General features: G+C 34.8%; 1 protein-coding gene across 1 annotated transcript in view; it reads left to right on the forward strand.

Annotated features, from left to right (window-relative positions):
- The window catches only part of LOC136025101 (insulin-like peptide), a 62,767-nt gene extending 45,298 nt beyond the window's left edge, over positions 1 to 17,469 (forward strand). Inside the window, exons 3-4 of the mRNA XM_065700826.1 lie at positions 15,263 to 15,471; positions 17,191 to 17,469. Coding sequence (XP_065556898.1) covers positions 15,263 to 15,471; positions 17,191 to 17,343 — 362 coding nt within the window. The 3' untranslated portion in view covers positions 17,344 to 17,469. The remainder of the gene's footprint in view (positions 1 to 15,262; positions 15,472 to 17,190) is intronic.
- Positions 17,470 to 20,649: the final 3,180 nt, after the last annotated feature.

Below are 20,649 nucleotides of genomic sequence, written 5' to 3' on the forward strand. Positions count from 1 at the left end.
AAGATGTGTCATTAACACGGGATTTCAAGAATAAACTATCTTCAGTTAAAGCAAGGTCAGTAGGATTAGTTGTGTAACCTTTTTAATCCCTTGAGAAAATTCTGACGAAAGATTACATTTGGTGATGTTTACTGGTTCAAAGGGTTAGCCAGTAGTTTTTACGCAACTTGAAGATTTTTGATAATGAAGAAAGTAAAACAGTTCAAAATAGGGATGATACCTTTTTATTGACAGTGAATAGATATAAAATTATTTAACTGGATATTTCGAACACATATACAGTGTTCATTTTACTGCTGATGATGAACACTGTATATGTGTTCGAAATATCCAGTTAAATAATTTTATATCTATTCACTGTCAATAAAAAGGTATCATCCCTAGTTTGAACTGTTTTACTTTCGTCATGGAAAGGCAGTGTGGTCTTCGAAGTTATCTACGTTTGATAATGAATATTTGGAGCAGAAGTATCAGCTAAAAGAGGAACTCTGGGCGGTCTAGGGGAATTTAAAGTATGTATAGCTTCAACAATTGCGAGCTGAAAACCAACTTTTTAACATTTTGATTTCATTGTCCTTATAGAGATCACTATTCTGGCGCTCGTAAATATCAGACAAGCTATCATATAGAAATTCGAGATTAATAATCTGTTTCTTGAGATTGACGATTTCTGCATCTTTTTTTAGACAATCTTCATAGGTATGGGGCTCAAACAAACTAGCCGTTTTTGCATTGCGCGTCCCGACACGATGAGAACCAAGTCCCGACACGGAGAAGAGACGAGCGAAGTCTAGGTTAAAGAATTTTGTGACTTGGTGCAAAACTAGAAAAGTCCTGAACCAGTGCAAAAATTAGCCAAGACCCATGCTGCTGACTGACTTAGTGCCAAAAAACTGACCCAGCGAAGAAACAAGCTAAATGCAGAGCCATTGCAAATATGCAAACTGTGAATTTTTAATGACGCAGTGCAAGAACAAGCCAAGTGCCATTGACTCAATGCCAAAAATAAGCCCTGATCCAAAGTGAAAACGGATAAATCCTTATTCAGTGTAAAAACCAGCCCATTCATGACTCATTCAGAAACGAGCCAGGTTCTGACCCATTGCAAAGATAATTTAAGTCCAGATTGGATGCATAAAAACACTAAAATTCAAAGCACAATCAAAATCACAAATCAAGTTTGCTTGAAACAAATGAAATTTAAGAACCAACAGATTTTGAGTTGAAATTTTATTTTACTATTTTTAAATGATATTTTTTGTGTTTATACTTTTCCTCTTGATTTTCTTTTTCCTCATACAGAAGTATAGAAATTTGGTACCTAATTTAATCTTTTAAATTGTCAAATGGTAGTTATTGATGTATTCTGTTTAATTTACTGATGCAATATTTTGAATTAGTCAATCAATTATTTATTCTTTGATTTGTTTTCTATACATCTGAAAGAATCAGCGATGTCTGGCATTTCTCCCTTCCTCAAAAAAAAAATTCCCGCGCAAAACTGGGTCCGACATATTCCTCTAGAAAAATTTCCCTCAGCGGACTTGAGCTGTCTCTCCATGAGCCTTCAGATAAATATAGCAAGGGATAGCGGGAAAGGGGTATGGTTTTCTATACATCTGAAAAGAATGTATTTAGAAGGAAGAAACGATTGATAAAGATGTGATAGGAGGTCTGATGTATCCCCCATCCCCGTAAATTCACAAAGTGAAGGATTCTTCTCAGAAACTTTCCCCAAGAAAAATTCCCTCCCTCGGCCAATTCTTCCTGGACAATTTCCCTTGGACATTCTCCCAACATGCAAAATAAAACAGCCAAAGGGAAACCAAGACAAATAAAAATAATGAGCCCTTTTACATTTATAAAATAGTTTTGATTATTTTTAAAAGATAGATGATTTATACCAAAGTTGTGATAGGTAGTAATTAAATCAAATAATTGGATCCACAAACTGGCTATAATCCTCGCATTTTAAAATACTTTAATTGAAGCATTAGTCAAACTGTAACGTTAAGACTAAGGCAATTGAGAAGATGATACCTCCTCTGATATATAGAAAAATGTCAGTTTGTTTAAGTTTTAATACTACTCTTTACTCTCATTAGAAAAGTAAAATATATCTAATAATGTAGCAATTTTGATCCTACTTGAACTAAAAATGCCCAAACGTCTTGCTGCTAAACTTCAGCTTTTGTTTCCATAATTGAAAACATATAATGTAATACATTTTAACAGGCCAAACAGCACCTGAAGTGGATTTATTCTATTAAAAATAAAGTGAAAGAGAACAGAAGTTGCATGGGTTGCAAGACTAATAAATATATCTTTCAAGAGACTACGGTTAAGCTTCCGTAACGAAATACAATATGGAATCGTTTTCTAAGGAATTCATGATTCGGCAAATTCTTTTCAGATCCGTTCTAGAAGATGGTACACACATATATTTTATTGCATTCCTTTTCAGGAAAATTCTTTTCCCTACATTATATACACTGAACAAAAAGATTGCGATACCCTTTAACTTAGATTGTAAGTAGTTCAAAACATTCCCTTCTTATAAGTGCCAATTCTATGATACTGACAACTCGAATCAGTATTGTGAAATTCCCGGCTATTTTACTGAATAATTGAAGTTATTACTTCAGAGCAAATAGTTCTAATTTCCTTTAATATTGCACCAACACGCAAGGGTGCCCATAAGAGGGGGGATGCCAACCCCTTGACTTAATGAAGCTGCCTTACAGTTTTGTTCTTATGTTTCCCTACATAGCTTTTGAAGTCCTGATTAGAACAGGTACATTAAACATATATTTTCCAAAAATTGTCAAAAACTGGAAAGTGTTTAAATGTGTCTTGGTGGTCCCAAATAAGAGTCTTGGAAGTTTGTGACAAATTCTGATTTCTGCTTAAGTTTTGAGGGTTAAATCGTGTGAAATACTCTAAACTTTTTAGTTTTTCAGGTTTAGTTTTTAGTTTTCATTTTATCTATATATATATATATATATATATATATATATATATATATATATATATATATATATATATATATATATATATATATATATATATATATATATATATATATCCCCGTTTAAATCTACAGAAATAAGGTTGCGTGGCGTTAAGGGCTTCCACTATTCCCAAACTTTCGTTAGTTAATAATATCAAATAATAATAGTACGAAGAAAAAGAAGAAGTAACTTTTTTATGATTTATATTTTGTAGCCCATTGCTATGTATGATTCCTAGCATGATTTGTGGCCAGGCATTCGATGGGCTGATATAAAAATGACACGGCAATAAATACTATATTTGGTACATGCACGACCGCAAGGTGGTGGGAGGGGTGGAGTTAGTCGGTGACTATATAGTATTTATGTGATAACCAAAAGAAAGGAAAGCATAGAAAACTTTCATTGGAGAATGAAATTTTTTACGGGATGAGATTTTAAGGGGACATTTTACACTCCGGCTTTTTCGAGAATTCTCGAATAAAATTCTTTTATTTGTCTTAACTTTCTCTTCGTCAACCCAAGCTTACGCGTGGAGATGTCAAACGTAATTGCCCAGAGTAAATTTTCGACGGTACTGAATTGTCTAGACGATCTTACCGTGGAGAGGGGGGATTTCCCGTAGAGGTGGAACGCCGTTAAAGAAAATAAAATTTCTTAAAGTATTATGTAACGTCCCACGTGTGTGCCCTCCTCAGCTACAAGCGAGGATCCCCCATGGGGCCTGAAGAAACAAGTCACGTTAGAATGCGTCATCCTTGACATAAGTAAACATTCCCTATTATGTAAGAACTAAAAAAAATCTTGAAACATCTTGAAGGAAAATGCCTTAAAAAACGTCTTGAAATGTTTTAAAACGTCTTGAAGAAAAATATTTTTAAAGCGCCTGAAAATATTTTGAAACATCTTGATATGTCTTGAAAATCGTCTGGAAAAATAATCTTAAAACGGCTTGAAATACCGTCTTGTAGAAAAAAGTCTTAAAAAATGTCTTGAAACCTCTTGAAACCTCTTGAAAAACACCTTGAAGAAAAATGTCTTAAAAAACATCTTTGAATGTCTTAAAACATCTTGAAAAGCCTCTGAAAAAAAATGTCTTAATAAAACTCTTCCTCTTGAATAGTGGACTCCAACACGTCCTATTACGTAACAACCATACGTAAACAAACCCTATTATGTAACAACCAATCGTAAACAAACCCTATTACGTAACAACCGAATAATCCAGAAGAACCCTCCCTATTATGTAACTTGCACCTACATCTCGAAAAAGAACCTTCCTATTACGTAACATGCACCCGCGTCTTCCTCTAAAGGAATCGCTGTTAAACATTCTTCGTGATCGTAAACCATTAATGAAGAAAAGAGTAGGTGTCATTAAATAGGTTGGGGCGTCACTACTTACGCATTTATATCCTGCTATCTCATTTCCGACTCAATTTTAGGCGTGGAGATGTTAAGGATAGTTGTCTGGAGCAAAATTTCAGCAGGATTGTTTAGTGAACAAATCTCTGGGGAGGAGGGATTTTTCCTTGGAGTTGTAGCCATATTTCCTGGCAGTATCTAAAATATGATCAAAAATTAAATAATAAAAAACATGTTTTCTAACCAAAAGTAAGGAGCAATATTAAAACTTAAAACCAACACACATTATTCCGCATATGAGGGGGTTGCATGCTCCTCCTCAACTCCTCGCTTTTTACGATGAAGTTTGAATTATGGCCCAGTTCTTTAAGAACGACTCCTGAAACACTATGTTAGTTTAATTAGAACAATAATAAGCTTTATTTAGAAGTACTAAAAACTTTATCGTAAACACAGGGGTGTTGAGGAGGAGCAACCCCCCTCATATACGTTATAATTTCTGTTCATTTTAAGTTTCTAATGTTGCTCCTTAATTTTAGTTGAAAAAAAGTAGTTTTTTTTTATTTAATAAAACCGTGAAGCGTGTAAGAACATGGCTAAAAATTATGAGTGAAGAACGCCTATCAAGTTTGTTCTAATTAAGTATTCACAGGTATAGAGTACAGGAGCTCAACTTGGAAGACCTGACTATAGACATATTTGGAAAAAAAGAAGCGAAATCTACAATTTGCTTTTTCTGAAAAGTTTTAATTTTGTGAGATCATGAATTAATTACTTTTTATTAGATTTGAATAAATACAAATCTTAAATTCGTTGTTTTATTAGCTCTTGTTTTCGAGTTATCACCAGATTTTGGATTTGTAATGATTTAAAATTGGTTTCAATGTTCCGAACTCCAATTTCCCTCAGGTAGTTCACAACACAAAATGTCCCTAATAGGGCAAATATGATTTTTAGCGGAACCCACCAATGATGGCAAAATTTTCTGCCACCATTGTCTTTTTTGTTTCTGTTTCTGATGGATTGAACACAAAGCCAATACCAAAATTACATTTAAATCTTTAAATGGAAAATCTAGTGTTTGTACAATAAGAGGCTCTCTAATAAAAATATTAAAGTGTATAGGAATATTCAAGGATACAAAGTAATTTTCATAGCTCCCCCCTAAAATTCAGTTTATAGGCGCCTATGTAAACACATTAAAATCCCATGCTCATAATAAAGCTTAGTACAATGTGACATCACTTTTTTTGCAATGAATTTAGCAAAAATGTTTTCAAGACTAAATAGCGATGGTAAAACCTAAAACGAGCTTAAATGAAGTTATGAAAAAATTCAAGATATTCCCTCGAAAAATTACTATTATTGATTAAAATCGATAAAAAGGAGTAATCAAGTCAATTTGAGCAAACAATATCAATGAAAATGAGTAATCAAGTCAATTTAAACAAACAAAAATTGCCACAATTAAAGGTGGGGCCACCAACCCATTAAACTCTCTAAGAGCTAAAGTGGTATTCACCCTTTGCTGGATACGATTTGTATTTTAAACAGTGTGTTTGTTTCCAAGCAAGTACCACCACAAATAAGAGTGGGCCTACCTCTCCCCCCAAACCACCTGAAAGGGTCATAATATTTCCGCTTTACAGAAAATTATATGCATTTCGAACAGCGTTGGCCGAAACATCAAAACAAAATAAAAAATCACAGTGCCAATTGAAGGTTACAGGAAGGACTTCAAATTGACTATTTTTGCCATTTTTGACTATTTCAAAATTGACTGTTTTTGACTATAATTGACTATTTTAAAGCGTATTTTTTGTCGCTACCTTTTTATTTCAGTTGTTGTGGGGAATGATGCTTAAATAAAGCTTTTGAAATAAACATTGGAAATTTTTAAGTAATCTGTTTATTTTGTTAAAGTTATAATTGTAATTTTCTAGCAAATAAATGATTAACCAACTGATGTCTTATGCATTTGAAAAGAGTGCATTTAAAAGAAAGAATGCTCTGATAAAACTACAATTCATTTCAGCCTAATGGCTGGATTATCTGTTTGAAATATAATTATGTATAAACGAAGGAATTCCCGGAAGTTCGAGAAATTTTGATTTTTCAATGCTATAATGACAAAAGAAAAACTGTTCTAAATATAGTTTATATCCATTAAAGTGTAAATGACATTTTAGTCTTTAAAAGGTTTAACGGCCGGTAGCCTATGTCTTATTTATCATAGTTTCTTTTCGCTTTAAGTTTAACTTGACGTTTCAAGACATTTTTCAAGTTTTTTTTTCTTCAAGACCTTTTTGGAGATGTTTCAAGACGTCTTCAACGTTTTTTTTTTTTTTTTTTTTGAAGACTTTTTTCTTCAAGGCACTTTTTCTTCAAGAAAAAGATGTTATTAAATATTCAAATTTGTTTCAGAGACCTAAGCCAAGCTTAGTTGGTTTTTTCTTTTTCTTTTACCCCTAACCCAACTGATAAATTACAAATGAAGATAATCCTGGAATGCAGCTCAATTAGACAAATATTGGATCCAAAAAAATCCTGAGGTTTCATAACTATTAGAAAAATTAGGGAGAAATTTTTTTCTTCTTCGTTTTCCACGGTCCAAAAGAAAACAGCCAAAAATATACTCCCCATTCCAGTCACCTTACTTTAAAACCAAAAAGTTTAGCTAAATAAAGACTGATCTGCATTTTAAAAAGAAAGAAAAAAAATATAAATCTGCAGGACTGCATTTAATCAATAAACCAACTGTAGAAACAGTATTTAGAGATCAAGAAAAAAAATTTCTTAAGACAAAAAAACACTCCTATAAGTAAAAGAAAAAGAACACTGGTTGATTGGTTAATGCCTTTTACCAGTTATTACATTTTGACCTAGCACATGAAGTGAGGTTAAGAACTACTAGCTTGAGCTTCTTGTCCAGCTCCACTTATCATGAAAAAGACGACGACAGGCATAATACACATCCACTGGAAGAAAAAAGAATTGTGAGGAACGAAATAGCATATCCATAAAACAAGAAAATCTTATAGACTTTTTGCTTATTAAAAGAGCTGAAGTTATGAGATTGAGCATATAATAACACGAAATACAAATACGCGGTTCAAACTAGAAAGTCAGTTCAACCGTCAAGGATTGTTATTATAAGTAAAAATATTCATTTGGTATGGTGACATTATCCATTGTATTTCTTTATATCTTAAAATTTCACTAAAAAGTTTTTCAGGCGCCAGAAAAGCGGCACCAATTCAGAGGAGCCCCCCCCCCCTTCATAGATTTTTATGTTGTTTCGTATGTTTCAAAACATACCTTCTTTCAAGAAACATCCCTATTTGGTATTTTCATTTACAAATATAAAAAGAAGCAAAATGCCTCCCCCCATCCTAGATTTTGAAAGATGAATTTCCCCGACATTTTCGGAAATTAGTGTCACTGTGTGAGAAAGGCTGTAAAGATAATGTTACGAAAAAATGGTTTTGAAAGAAGCTTTTTTTAGCAAATAAGAAGAAGGATTAACAAAACACATCCAACCACCAAAAGTAAAATTTGATTGGCTAAAACCTTTCCAAGAAAAAAACAAACAAGATAAAAACTTACATTAATACCCGCTATCGACCAAGAAAAAAGTACACATTACAGATAACAATTCATAAAGAATAAAAGGAATAGTAATAATATCAAAGAAAATAGCACGGCTAAATGTTTCCTGAACCTAGTAGAAAACATCAATTAGCAGCTGTTGAATCAATCTTATTAACAACTTAGTTAGTTATCAAAATATTTTAGAAATTCACCTATTCTATCAATTAAGTTTTTTCTCTCTCTTGGATGCCTAAAAAAGGCTTCCTGTAGAAACTGGTTCTCATCAACATAAAATGCAACTCGAAATACACTTATTAGTTTTACTATATTATCAAATCTACTTTCTGCTCCTATCAGGGTTTTTTTTTTAGTTAATTTCTCCTCGTAATAAGTTTAAAATTCGGGTTTTTTTTACTTTACATCATTTATCGTCTGTATGACCGTCAACGGAATGAAAGAATTTCCTTTTTTTGAAGATTTTTTTCTCCAAGACAGTTTTTTCTTCAAGACATTTTGTTTCAAGACATTTTCTTCAAAACATTTTTTAAGACGTTTTTCAACAATTTTTTCTTCAAGGCGTTTTTTAAAGATTTTTTTTCTTCGATATGTTTTCAAAATTTTTCTTCAAGATGTTTTTCTAGACATATTCAAGACGATTCGACATATTTCAAGACACTGGCCCCTAGTGAGGAACCCCACATGTAAAAAATGATCTTAGTACCCCCTCAAAAGTTCATAAGGATACCTAGCACATGGATTTTTCCACAGACATTATCATCCCGGTTGTGTAAGAGTACATTGATACCCAGGAGTGAATTACGACATTACCAGGTAGTGGAACCCTTTGCGCAAAGCAGGTACATTTGACGGGTATTATTACGTAATCTTTGGTGAACACGGTTTTCGGATTTTGCAACCTCAAGCATTCTCCATTGAATTTATGAAATAACTGTCTTGTGTAGGATTAAATAAAAAAAAAACTAATTTTTTTAGCTGAAAGTAAGGAGCGACATTAAAACTTAAAACGAATAGAAATTACTCCGTATATGAAATGGGTTGTCCCCTCCCCAATCCCTCGCTCTTTACGCTAAAGCTTTTAATTGTTTTAAAAAGTATAATTGTGGCAAAGAGTCAAACTGTAGCGTAAAGAGCGAGGGATTGTGGAGGGGACAACCCATTTCATATACGGAGTAATTTCTGTTCGTTTTACGTTTTAATGTCGCTCCTTACTTTCAGCTAAAAAATCATTTTTTTTATTTAATTTCTGAACGTTTTTGAATTAATGCATGTTTGGTTTTGGCTCTCCGGACATAAATTATTAAAATGAAATTTGTATATTAATTCTTTTTTTGGCTAAATGGCTTTCTCTTAGTTTTGATCAGACGATTTTGAGAAATAAGGGGTGGAGAAGGAGGCCTAGTTGCCCTCCAATTTTTCGGTTACTTAAAAAGGCAACTAGAACTTTTAATTTTTAACGAACGTTTTTATTAGTAAAAAATATACGTAACTTAAGAATTAACATACGTAACAAACTTTCATAACCTTATGTTTTTATTACGAGGGGGTTTGTACCCTCGTTAATACCTCGCTCTTTACACTAAATCGTAAGTTTTGTCCCAATTCTTTAAAAATGACCCCTGAATCAGAAAGGCCGTAGAATAAATAGTTGAAATTACTAAAAATACTCTTGCATAAAGAGCAAGGTATTTATCTCCTCCTAAATACCTCGCTCTTTATGCTAAAATTTTAGAACCCCTCATATGCGTATCAATCTCTGTTCGTTTTAAGTTTCAATGCTTTCCTTTCATTTGAAAAAATGTTTTCATGTTTATTTTTCATTGTTTTCTTATAGTAATGCTAGAAAATCCTGCGCCCTTTTCATTGAATTTTTCTTCCCCCATGACAGATTCCTCCAAAGGGAAGATCCTCTAACATAGCCCCCTCTCCTCAGCCCCACCCCCAAACAAAATAAAATCCCCCTGAAAACGTCTTTACACTTCCCAATAACCATTACTATATGTAAACACTGGTCAAAGTTTGTAACTTGCAGCCCCTCCCCCAGGGATTGTGGGGGAGTAAGTCATCCCCAAAGACATAGTTATTATGGTTTTTGACTATGGTGAACAAAATGGCTATCTCAGAATTTTGATCCGTTGACTTTCGGAAAAAATGAGCGTGGGAGGGGGCCTAGATGCCCTCCAATTTTTTTGGTCACTTAAAAAGGGCACTAGATCTTTTCATTTCGTTAGAATGAGCCCTCTTGCGACATTCTAGGTCCACTTGGTCGATACGATGACCCCTGGGGAAAAAAAACAAAAAACAAACAAACAAATAAACACGCACCCGTGATTTGTCTTCTGGCAAAAAATACCAAATTCCACATTTTTGTAGATAGGAGCTTGAAACTTCTACAGTAGGGTTCTCTGATACGCTGAATCTGATGGTGTCATTTTCGTTAAGTTCCTATGACTTTTAGGGGGTCTTTCCCCCTATTTTCCTAAATAAGGCAAATTTTCTTAGGCTCGTAACTTTTGATGGGTAAGACTAAACTTGATGAAACTTATATATTTAAAATTAGCATTAAAATTCGATTCTTTTGATGTAGCTATTGATATCAAAATTCCATTTTTTAGAGTTTTGGTTACTATTGAGCCGGGTCGCTCCTTACTACAGTTCGTTACCACGAACTGTTTGATTTGAACATGAGACCTAAGGTTTACTATGATAAATAAATAACTAGATAATCAACTGAAATATCAAGCGAATAATAAGATGTTCATAGAAATGTATTTTAAGCCATAGGTTTTGTGTTAGCGAACACACAGACACGCAAACAGAAACACAAAGAGACAGACAAGCACGCAGGTACAAAAACAGACGCATCTGCACACAGACACACAAATAGACACAGAGGCAGACAAAAAGATACACACAGGCACACAGACAGACATGCACACAAATACGCAAATTGACACAGATGTACGCAGACACACAAACAGACACATGGGCACACAGACACTCAAATAGACGCACAAAGAGACACGCGAGCACTCAGGCACACAGACTCACGAACGCACACAGGCACTGCGACACACAAACAGACACACACACAAACAAACAAACATCAACAATTGGCACACAAACAGACACACGGGCACACAGAAATACAAAAAAAAACACAAACTCAAATAGACGCACAAAGATACACGCGAGCACTCAGGCACACAGACTCACGAACGGACACAGGCACAGCGACACACAAACAAACACACAAACAAACAGAAACAATTGGCACACAAACAGACCTACGGGCACACAGAAATACAAACAAACAAACAGACATATGGCGCACAAACAAACACACACACGCACACATACAAACACACACAAACAGACGTTCAAATCGACAAACAGGCACTTAGACACACAGGCACACGGACACAGTCTCACAGACACACACACACACACACACACACACACACACACACACACACACACACACACACACACACACACACACACACACACACACACACACACACACACACACACACACACACACACACACACACACACACACAAACACACACACACACACATGTGTACCGTCTGTCTGTCTGTCCGTGTGTGTTTATGTCTCTCTCTCTGTGTTTGTATGTGTATGTGTGTGTGTGTGGTTTGATCTCTCTGCTTGTGTATATATGTGTATCTGTCCGATTGTGTGTCTTTTTTTTGTCTTTCTGTGTGTCTTTTTGTCTGTCTGTGTGTATTTTTGGCTGTCTGTGTGTCATTGTGTCTGTGTGACTGGGTGTCTTTTTATCAGTCGTTCTCTGAGTCTTTCTGTCCATCTGTCCGTGTGTATATGTGTCTTTTTGTCTCTCTGTCTGTGTGTCTTTTTGTCTATCTCTCTGTGTGTTATTTTGTCGGTCAGTTTGTCTTTGTATCTGTGTCTCTTTCTGTAGGTATGCCCGTATGTCTTTTTGTCTCTCTGTCTGTGTGTATTTTTGTCTGTCTGTCCGTGTGTCTTATTTCTGTCTGTCTGTGCGTCTTTATGTCTGTCTTTCAGCGTGTGTGTGTATATCTGTGTGTGTGTGTGTGTGTATATTGTCTGAGTGTCTGTGTCTTTGTGGTTTTGCCTGTCTATGCTCTGTGTATATACATCTGTGTGTTTGTGTGTGTGTGTCTGAGTGTCCGTGTGTGTGTCTGTGCCTGTGTGTCTGTGTCTGGGTGTTTGTGTCTGAATGTCTGCCTCTGCGTTTGTTTTTCTGTGTCTATGCCTGTGTGTTTGCGTTTCTGTGTCTGTCTCTCAGTGTGCCTTTTTGTCTTTGTGTCTTTTTGTCTCTCTGTCTGTGTGTCTATGTGTCTTCTTGTCTGTCGTTCTATGTGTCTTTTTGTCTGTCTGTACTTCTTTTTCTGTCTGTCTGCGTGTCTGTGAGTCTTTTTGTTTGTCTATCAGTGTGTCCTTTTGACTGTCTTTTTGTCTGTGTGTCTTTTGTCTGTCTGTCTGTGTGTCTCTATGTCTGTCTTTCTCTGTGTCTTTTTGTCTGTCTGTCTGTGTGTCTTTTTGTCTCTCTATCTGTGTTTTTTGTCTGTCTGTCTGTGTATCTTTTTGTCTTTTTGTCTGTCTGTGTCTTTTTGTGTGGGTGTCTTTTTCTGTCGATCTCCATGTCTTTTTGTCTGCCTGTCTGTGTGTCTTTTTGTCTGTCTGTGTGCCACCTTGTCTGTTTTTCTGTCTATGTGCCTGTGTGAGTGTTTGTGTGTCTCTTTGCCTGTGTGTTTGTTTGGGTTTCTGTTTGTCTTTTTGTGTAACTCTATGGCTGTTTGTGTGTCTTTGCGCCTGTTGTGTCCATGTGCCCGTGTGTCCGTTTGTGTGTCTGTGTGCCTGTTTGTCTGTTTGTGTGCCTCTGTGCATTTTTGTGTTTGTCTGTGCCTCTGTGTCTGTGGTCCTTTGTTTCTGTTTGTGTGCCAGTTTGTGTCTTTTTGTGCCAGTGTGTCTATTTGTGTATCTGTATACCTGTTCGCCTGTGCGTCTGTGTGCCTTTGTGTTTTTTTACGTGTCTGTGTGTCTATTTTTGTGTCTTTTAGCTTGTGTGTCTCTTTGTGCGCCTATGTGTCTGTTTCCGTGTCTGTGTGTCTGTTTTTCTGCCCGTGTACATGTGTGTCTGTCTGTATTTGTTTGTGTGTCTGCGTGCCTCTGTGTTTGCTGGCACGATACCAGTTGCTTAGAATGCATTTCACAGAACATCATATTATCATTGTCTTTTTAGTTTAGTTTACTAACTCGTCACCCATTTACAATAGGAAACCTCGGGTCTCGTTTTCAAATCCTACACCAGACCCATATTTTATATATTCAATGGAAAATGAAGTAAAAAAGCATCCGAAAACCATGCTCACCAAAGATTAAGTAATAATACCCATCAAATGCACATATTTTGCGCAAACAATTTTTCTACCCGGTAATTTCGTAAAACACTCCTGAGTATCAATTTACTCTTGTGCAATCTGGGACGATAATGTCGCTTAAAAAACCCGTGAGCTCGAAAGCTGGGTCGTTACTAGGAGCAAGGGATTTTACCGACTGGCTGGTCATTTTATCGATTATTTTTGTCAATAATTAGCATAATGTGCTAATTATATGATTTATTGATTTTTCAAATAAAACATGAAAAATCACCACACGGGTTGGTAAAGCAACTGCATTTACCGACCGAGATTCAAGATTTCGGGACATACCATGTCACTATTTAAATGCTCTTTATTTAACTAAATGGAAAATTGTGTCACCTTCTGTAAACTCACGGCAAGAGTCGGTAAAACTGCTGCGTTTACCGACCAAGCTCGAACTTTCTGTATATGACGTGTCAGTATTTTTGGGTCTATATTTAACTAAACAAAGAATTTTGCCGGTGTCAAAAAATCGTAGCGCTTCGCTTTACGATTTTACCGACTGACTTTTTCAACGAGTGACTAAAAATTCGAAGGGGTCCCCTTCCCACCTCATACGTGATGGCCCTACTTGGAACCCTTATGAATTGTCGAGGGGGCACTTGGATCATTTTTTTATTCAGGTTTCCCCACTCTGGGCCAATGTCTTGAAAAAATGTCTTGAAACACCTTGAAAAACATCTTGAAGAAAAAAATCTTGAAAAACATCTTAAAGAAAAATCTTGAAAAATGTCTTGAAGAGAAACGTCTTGAAGAAAAAAAAAATGTCTTGAAGAAATATTTCTTGAAGATAATATCTCGAAGAAAAAAATCTGAAAAAGTCTTAAAACGTCTTGAAGAAAAAAAAAATCTTGAAAAACGTGTTGAAACGTCTTAATAAACGTCTTCAAGAAATACGTCTTGAAGAAAAATTCCTTGAAAAATGTATTGAAACGTCTTGAAAAACGTCCTAAAAAGTGTCTTGAAAAATGTCCTGAAGAAAAACATCCCGAAGAAAATAATTGTGGAAAACATCTTGAAACGTTTTGAAAACTGTCTTGAAGAAAAAAAAATCTTTGACTCCTAGTGCAAAAGAAGTTGGGCTGCTGCAGTACTACAAGGTTCTTTGGACCCAAAACGGGTCAGCAACAAATATCATTAACCTTCAAAACCAATTTGAGTATTAGAGATGTAAATTTGCAAAAGAAAACATACTTCATCTACATTTAAATTTGTGAAAACATACGTCACTGACAAGGTCATCTGATATATTAAATTTCTTGGTGCAACGATGCTTATTTAACAGCTCATTGACTTCAATATATAACACATGCTAAACTGTGTGCAGTAAAACGAAACAGTCACCTGTGCGTCTTGGAGAATGCTTTGAGGGGGTGCAGTTGTAGTATCTTTTACCCCATAATTACTTATAAGACAGAAATCTCTTCTAAGACATATAAGAAAATTATAATAATAAGTGATTTTTTAGAAAGAATTCCGTTTGTAAATGAATTACTCATTTTGAATCTTGACATGTTTTTGAACATGGCCTATCCTAATTTCATTCATGGTGACCTTGCCAAATATTCACACCTTACCATAAAGGGCTATTCGAGAAGCCCAAAGATAGACGCCATATCAAGCGTCTGTAAGTTTTTATTTTAGGGATGTCTGTAATTTCATTTAAATATTGTAATTTTAACCTGGATTGATTTGAAAAAAAGTGCTTGAAAGTTGAAATGTATGTCTGTTCACCCTATTCTGGAAATGTCAGTTATAACCTTCTCTTTTAATAGCGATGAAATTCTAGACTCCAGTATTCTTCTTTTTACAATAACGCAAGATATGGGCACCTTTTTATCTTGCAGGAAAGATGGAAAAAAGAGATGAGGTACTGATTGACCGGGCACTGTCTATCAAAAAGTACGGAGCTTCCAGCGAATGCTGCCTAAGACCCTGTGATTATAAAACTCTGGCTCAATACTGCAGGGAGTCTCCTGATCTTTTGGATGCAAAGGAAATACAGGAAAAACTAGGTTTTACTAATTCGACAACGTCCACAGCGTCCTATTCAAATGTAAGTCTCCTGAATAACTATTCAGTTGTCCGCGTCAATGGATCACAACTCGGTAGTCAAGATGTTTAATTCTAAAATCTATCGATTAATGATTTGACGCAATAACTTCAAATTTGGAAAATTATTTTCAAATTCGTTCATAAGAAAATTTAACATTTTCAATTTCAAACTAGTTTCTAACGATATTATTTCGTTTAAAACAGTTGTTCAATAAGTATTTTACGTTTAGGTCATAAGTTTCAGCAAAAATTCAGCAGATTCAACTTTTTTAGCATTTCAAAAATCATTACATTGGACTGAGTTTCTTAGTTGTCCGAACCTATCTGTGAGTACAAGAACTATCTACAAACACCGTGCAACTTAAACAATTTATGGTCGTTGGCTCCTAGGGCCGCGGGGATCCTGTTGACTCATGAAGCACACTTATTAGACCTTTTGACTAGTTCAATGACTGCTTCAGACATTTTATCTGGCTTCACTAGAGGAGGACCAAGGGTGCCCAGAGGCAAAAAAGGAGATAATAGGGCACTAAAACTTTCAACTTTCCATTGAATGAGCCTCCTTCCAAGTATCTATGGCAACACATTTCATGCAAAGTATGGAAGAAAGAGAATGTTTAATAAAACATTGGGGGAACATGGCTCTTTGCTAAGGTACGTTAGGCAATTCTAAGTGTTCTGTCTCTTCTAAAATACTGCATATAAAATTACTTTGTCAATACATTTTGTTGTATTCTCACTGATAGAAGGATTGGCAGATTAATCCTTATGGTACTGATAGATTTATTTTAGTTACGAAGTATATTGAACTTTCTAGCACCAGATTACTATTATCACTAAAAATAAATGAGAATATAAAGCTGCAACGATTTTACTCCCTTCTTTAGATTGTTTTCTTGTAATTTTTCATATTTAAATACTACCGCTAAGTTTTACTTCTAGAAAAACTTTCTGCAAATTTTAGAAATTGTTCGATATTGGCATTATGATATGATATAATTATTAGATATTGCCAAAACTGTACAAATACAGTAGGGGGCAGAGTACGAATAAAAAAAAGAAAAGAAAAAGGTAGCAAAATACAGTTTAACACAAAAATATACAACACATTAAATAACTCAAAATTCAACTGTTAAATAAGAAAAGAACAAAAAAGAAAAAGGCAGCAAAATATAGATTAACTCAAATATATACAACAGATTTTATACACATAAAATTCAACTATTAAAAAAAATTTCTAATTTAAAACATACTCTGAAGATTCACCCGAGGGTGATGTAGAGTCTTGAACTTATTTTGACAATTAATTACTCTCATAGGGACAGCAACATCTGGATCTATCAGACCAAATCTTAACAATTCGCTTTCAAAAGCCATTATATATTAGCTACTCTGCATAAATCTAAAATCAAGTGTTCTAAACCAAGCATGAACTGCTACACAGACTGAATTGACACGATGCTCAATTGTACCATTTATTGATGCAAGGAAAAATTCCAAAGGTGATTTCCCACCTGGGCTTTTTTTTGAAGACAGATTTTGGTGAGAGGGGCAGTTCATGTGTATCTTTGAGCATTTATTTTTTCTGAATAGAATATAGCCTCTCTTAGGGTAGATATAATAGTCAGTTAGTTTGAAGGCAAATTTTAAGCATGAAAAGTAGGCCTACTCTATATATGGACAGAATCCATATACTATTTATTCGTTATTTTGTTTATAGGCACTAGCAACAACGGAAACAACAACAAAAAATGTAAAATCTGGCGATGTCCATGTAGAAATGCAACATGTGAATCACACAAATTCCTTCCTTAACTGGCAGTTTGGAGGACAAATACTTTTCAAAGATACACCCGATTGGTTGCACGACTAAGTGAATACACGATTTTCTTCAAGAAAAAAAAAATTGTCGTTATTTATGCGCCATGAACTAAAATGTAACGCATTGTATGTACTATCATTAAACAAGCACCATTCCTAAAAATGGAATTCTTTTTAAGTTGGAAGTTTTCATGTTTCAGTGCTTTATCCTCATGCTGCTTCAAATTCATGCAAATTTATCCTTAGTATTTGTACTGAGTATTCTAAGCTTTATATAAACCTAATTTAAAAAACAATTTAACGCTATTCGATCAAAAGAAGACACATACGAATTCAGTTTATCCTATATAGTAACACTAAGGATTTTTGACATCATTGTCACTGGAAGTGAGAACAATGCTAAACCGAATTTTGTCAGAATTTTGAAATTACAATCCAATTAAGAATCATTATGAGTTTTTGGACATTATGAACATTAATGACCTTTTTAGGTTATTGAATTTTCCTTCGCAAAATCGGAAGAAACCATCTACAAACCGGATCGACTCAACAAAAAATTTCGAGCACTACTAAATTACTATTATACATTTTCAGAATAGACAGACGCAGAATTTTTTCCCATTAGAGCTATCTAACTTTGGATTAAACATATAGAATATAATCTAATATAAATAAAAATTCGAAAACCAAGCTTCTAAATATTTTCATTTCAAATCCTTAACTAAATATTTCATATCGTGTTCCTTGGGGTTTTTTCGGTTTGGGAGGATGGACAATGACAGTGAAGAAGAGCAGACAAACCTCTATTATTTGTTGCAATCCATGTCGTTTAAATTGTTCATTGTTATTTTTGTTCGTGTTGGGCCTTATTTCCTAATTTGTAGCAGTAGTTTTCATTCGATTTTTACTTCAAGAAAAACTTACTTTTTTAAAATGAATTTTTCGTCGATTTTAGTTTTTTTCACATATACGCAATAAACCTTATAAAAGGATCTTTTTCTAACTAAGGCAATAAAACTATAAAATTCAAGGTAAATTTTTGTTCAAACAGGGCATTAAAAATGGGTTTTAAATTAAACCTCTTTTATACTATTCGCGGAAATATGTGGAAGTTTGTCACATAGACAACAGTTCCAAAGTAAATATTATCGTGGGTATATTTGAGAAGTTGCAGATAAGAACTTCGAACATTTATGACACATTGTCCATAAAATTAAAGATGAATTTTTGTTCATACAAGGTATTAAAAACAGGTTTAAATTAAGCCTATACTTTTCGCCGAAATATGTGGAAGTTTGTCACATAGACAACAGTTCCAAAGTAAATATTAGCATGGGTGTATTTGAGAAGTTGCAGACAAGAATTTCGAATATTTATGACACCTTGTCCTAGAGTAATATTTGTATGCAATATATAGGGTTCCAAAGCCGTATCCAGGTTGTTCCCGGGGGCGGGGGGAGAGTGATTTTTTCGGGGGGGAGGAGTAACACAAAGAATCTTTAAAAAAACACATCAAAAGTTTGTTTATATACATTTTTGGCATGTTTTTACAAGTTTGACCAACATTTAGAGGGGAGAAAACCCCCTATCCCCTACCTGCATACGGCCTTGTGATGTTTACTCACTTTTTTTGTATGAGGGAAATTTGCTCAAGAAGCACCGCTTATATGTATGGCTGCATTCCTTACACAGAAGGTTGAATTTTGCTCTTGGGGCTACAAGGTAAGTCCTATATCAAATATAATACACATGGAGGCCGATGAGAGGAAAGTTGTAAAAGTGGTAAAATACATACATGGTTAAAAACAGCGAAGAAATAAAAAATGGGTTCTAAACGTACGGCACCTGTCCTTATGTAAAACACGAAGCTTTTTAAAGTTCCCACATGTTCGATGTCCTTTGAAGGAAGAAGAGGTGGAGACATATTCTCCGCAGCACCAAAACGCGGCTTGAAGTGTACTACCTGGCGCGCGCATAGAAGGACAAACTATAGAACAATTCATAAAAGAAGCTTGAAATTTTGGAAGGAGGCAGGATTTAAAGGAGGCTGGATTTTATATTCATCTTTTAAATAGTTTTCAGTCAGTTGACTATCTCAGAATTATCACTAACTAGCATTTGGGCCGTATTTGGCCACAATTGTAGTTTTGTGGTAGAAAATGACACTTTGCTTTGGTCTCTTTTCTTGACTGAAAAAAGGCACTAGGACTGTTGAAGTCTATTCAAGTGATTACCTATGACCTTCGATTTAGCACAATTGCCAAAAAAGAGGGCTAAAATGCAATTTTCCCCGACTTTCAAGATATTTAACTGTGAACTTCTAGTTAAGGGTTTCAAACCTTGACAGACCAACTCGTAAAAAAAAGGTTAAATAATACGGACTGGATTTTACTGTCCCTACCGGTGATGCTGATCTCCGTTTCATGGCCCTTCAGCTAGGAATTTTAATGGGGGGGGGGGCTACCTTACAATATACATTTCTCAGCATTTGGTCCTCCTTGAGAGAAAATGATTTTCTTTGGCACGAAATAACAAAACACGGCACTGTGCTGCAGAGCCCTTTTTTCCTCAAAAAGAGCACTGGATATTCAGATTTCCGATCAAATGATTATTCATCCATAATTCCTCTGTTTCAATACGATCATCAATGAAAAAAAAAACAAAAGGAGACACATTATTACTAACCAGTGGAAAAATGCTATTTTCCTTTGGGTTTAAGGTGGGGTACAGTAGGTTTCCAGTTTAGGTTTTTTTTTATAATGGCAAGGTTAATGGTGCATTTCTTGCTTCGATTTGACGTTATTTTCAAGGGGTTTGGTTCTTTTTGAAATTCTTAAAAATGTGTTGCGTTTATTACAAATAAGTATACTGTTAAATATGAATAATAACTAGTATTTCTGAGTCAACGTCCAATGAACAATTTGTCTCCCTTGACAGTTCCTTAGAAAACGTGCTTTGACTTTGCTTACAATGGGCCTTAGTTCGCTCTTTACTAGGTTGCAGCTACTGCTGTAACTAAGCAAAATGACCAAATTATTAAGCCATACAGAAGAAAATATACAGCTACGTATGTCAAATTTTTACTCAATATGCTTCTTTATGGAAGTGTAAGCGTACCTCAGAAGCTATAGAAAACGAATAATTCCGGCTAAGTGGCTCAAAGAAGATGCATGACCATCCTGATTTTCAGATAGCCTTTCCTTTTAACCTTGAAAAAAAAAGAATAAATAAAACCTAAATGTTTGAGAGCTTAGTTCCCGAAGTCTTTCTTTATGAACATTGCTTATATGTTAAAATCAAGAAGAAGTTTTATTTCTCAAAAAAGAATACACGTTCTGGACTCATTATCTTTGATTTT

Source organism: Artemia franciscana, chromosome 3, assembly GCF_032884065.1.
Source record: "Artemia franciscana chromosome 3, ASM3288406v1, whole genome shotgun sequence".
Classification (NCBI taxonomy): Eukaryota; Metazoa; Arthropoda; class Branchiopoda; order Anostraca; family Artemiidae; genus Artemia; species Artemia franciscana.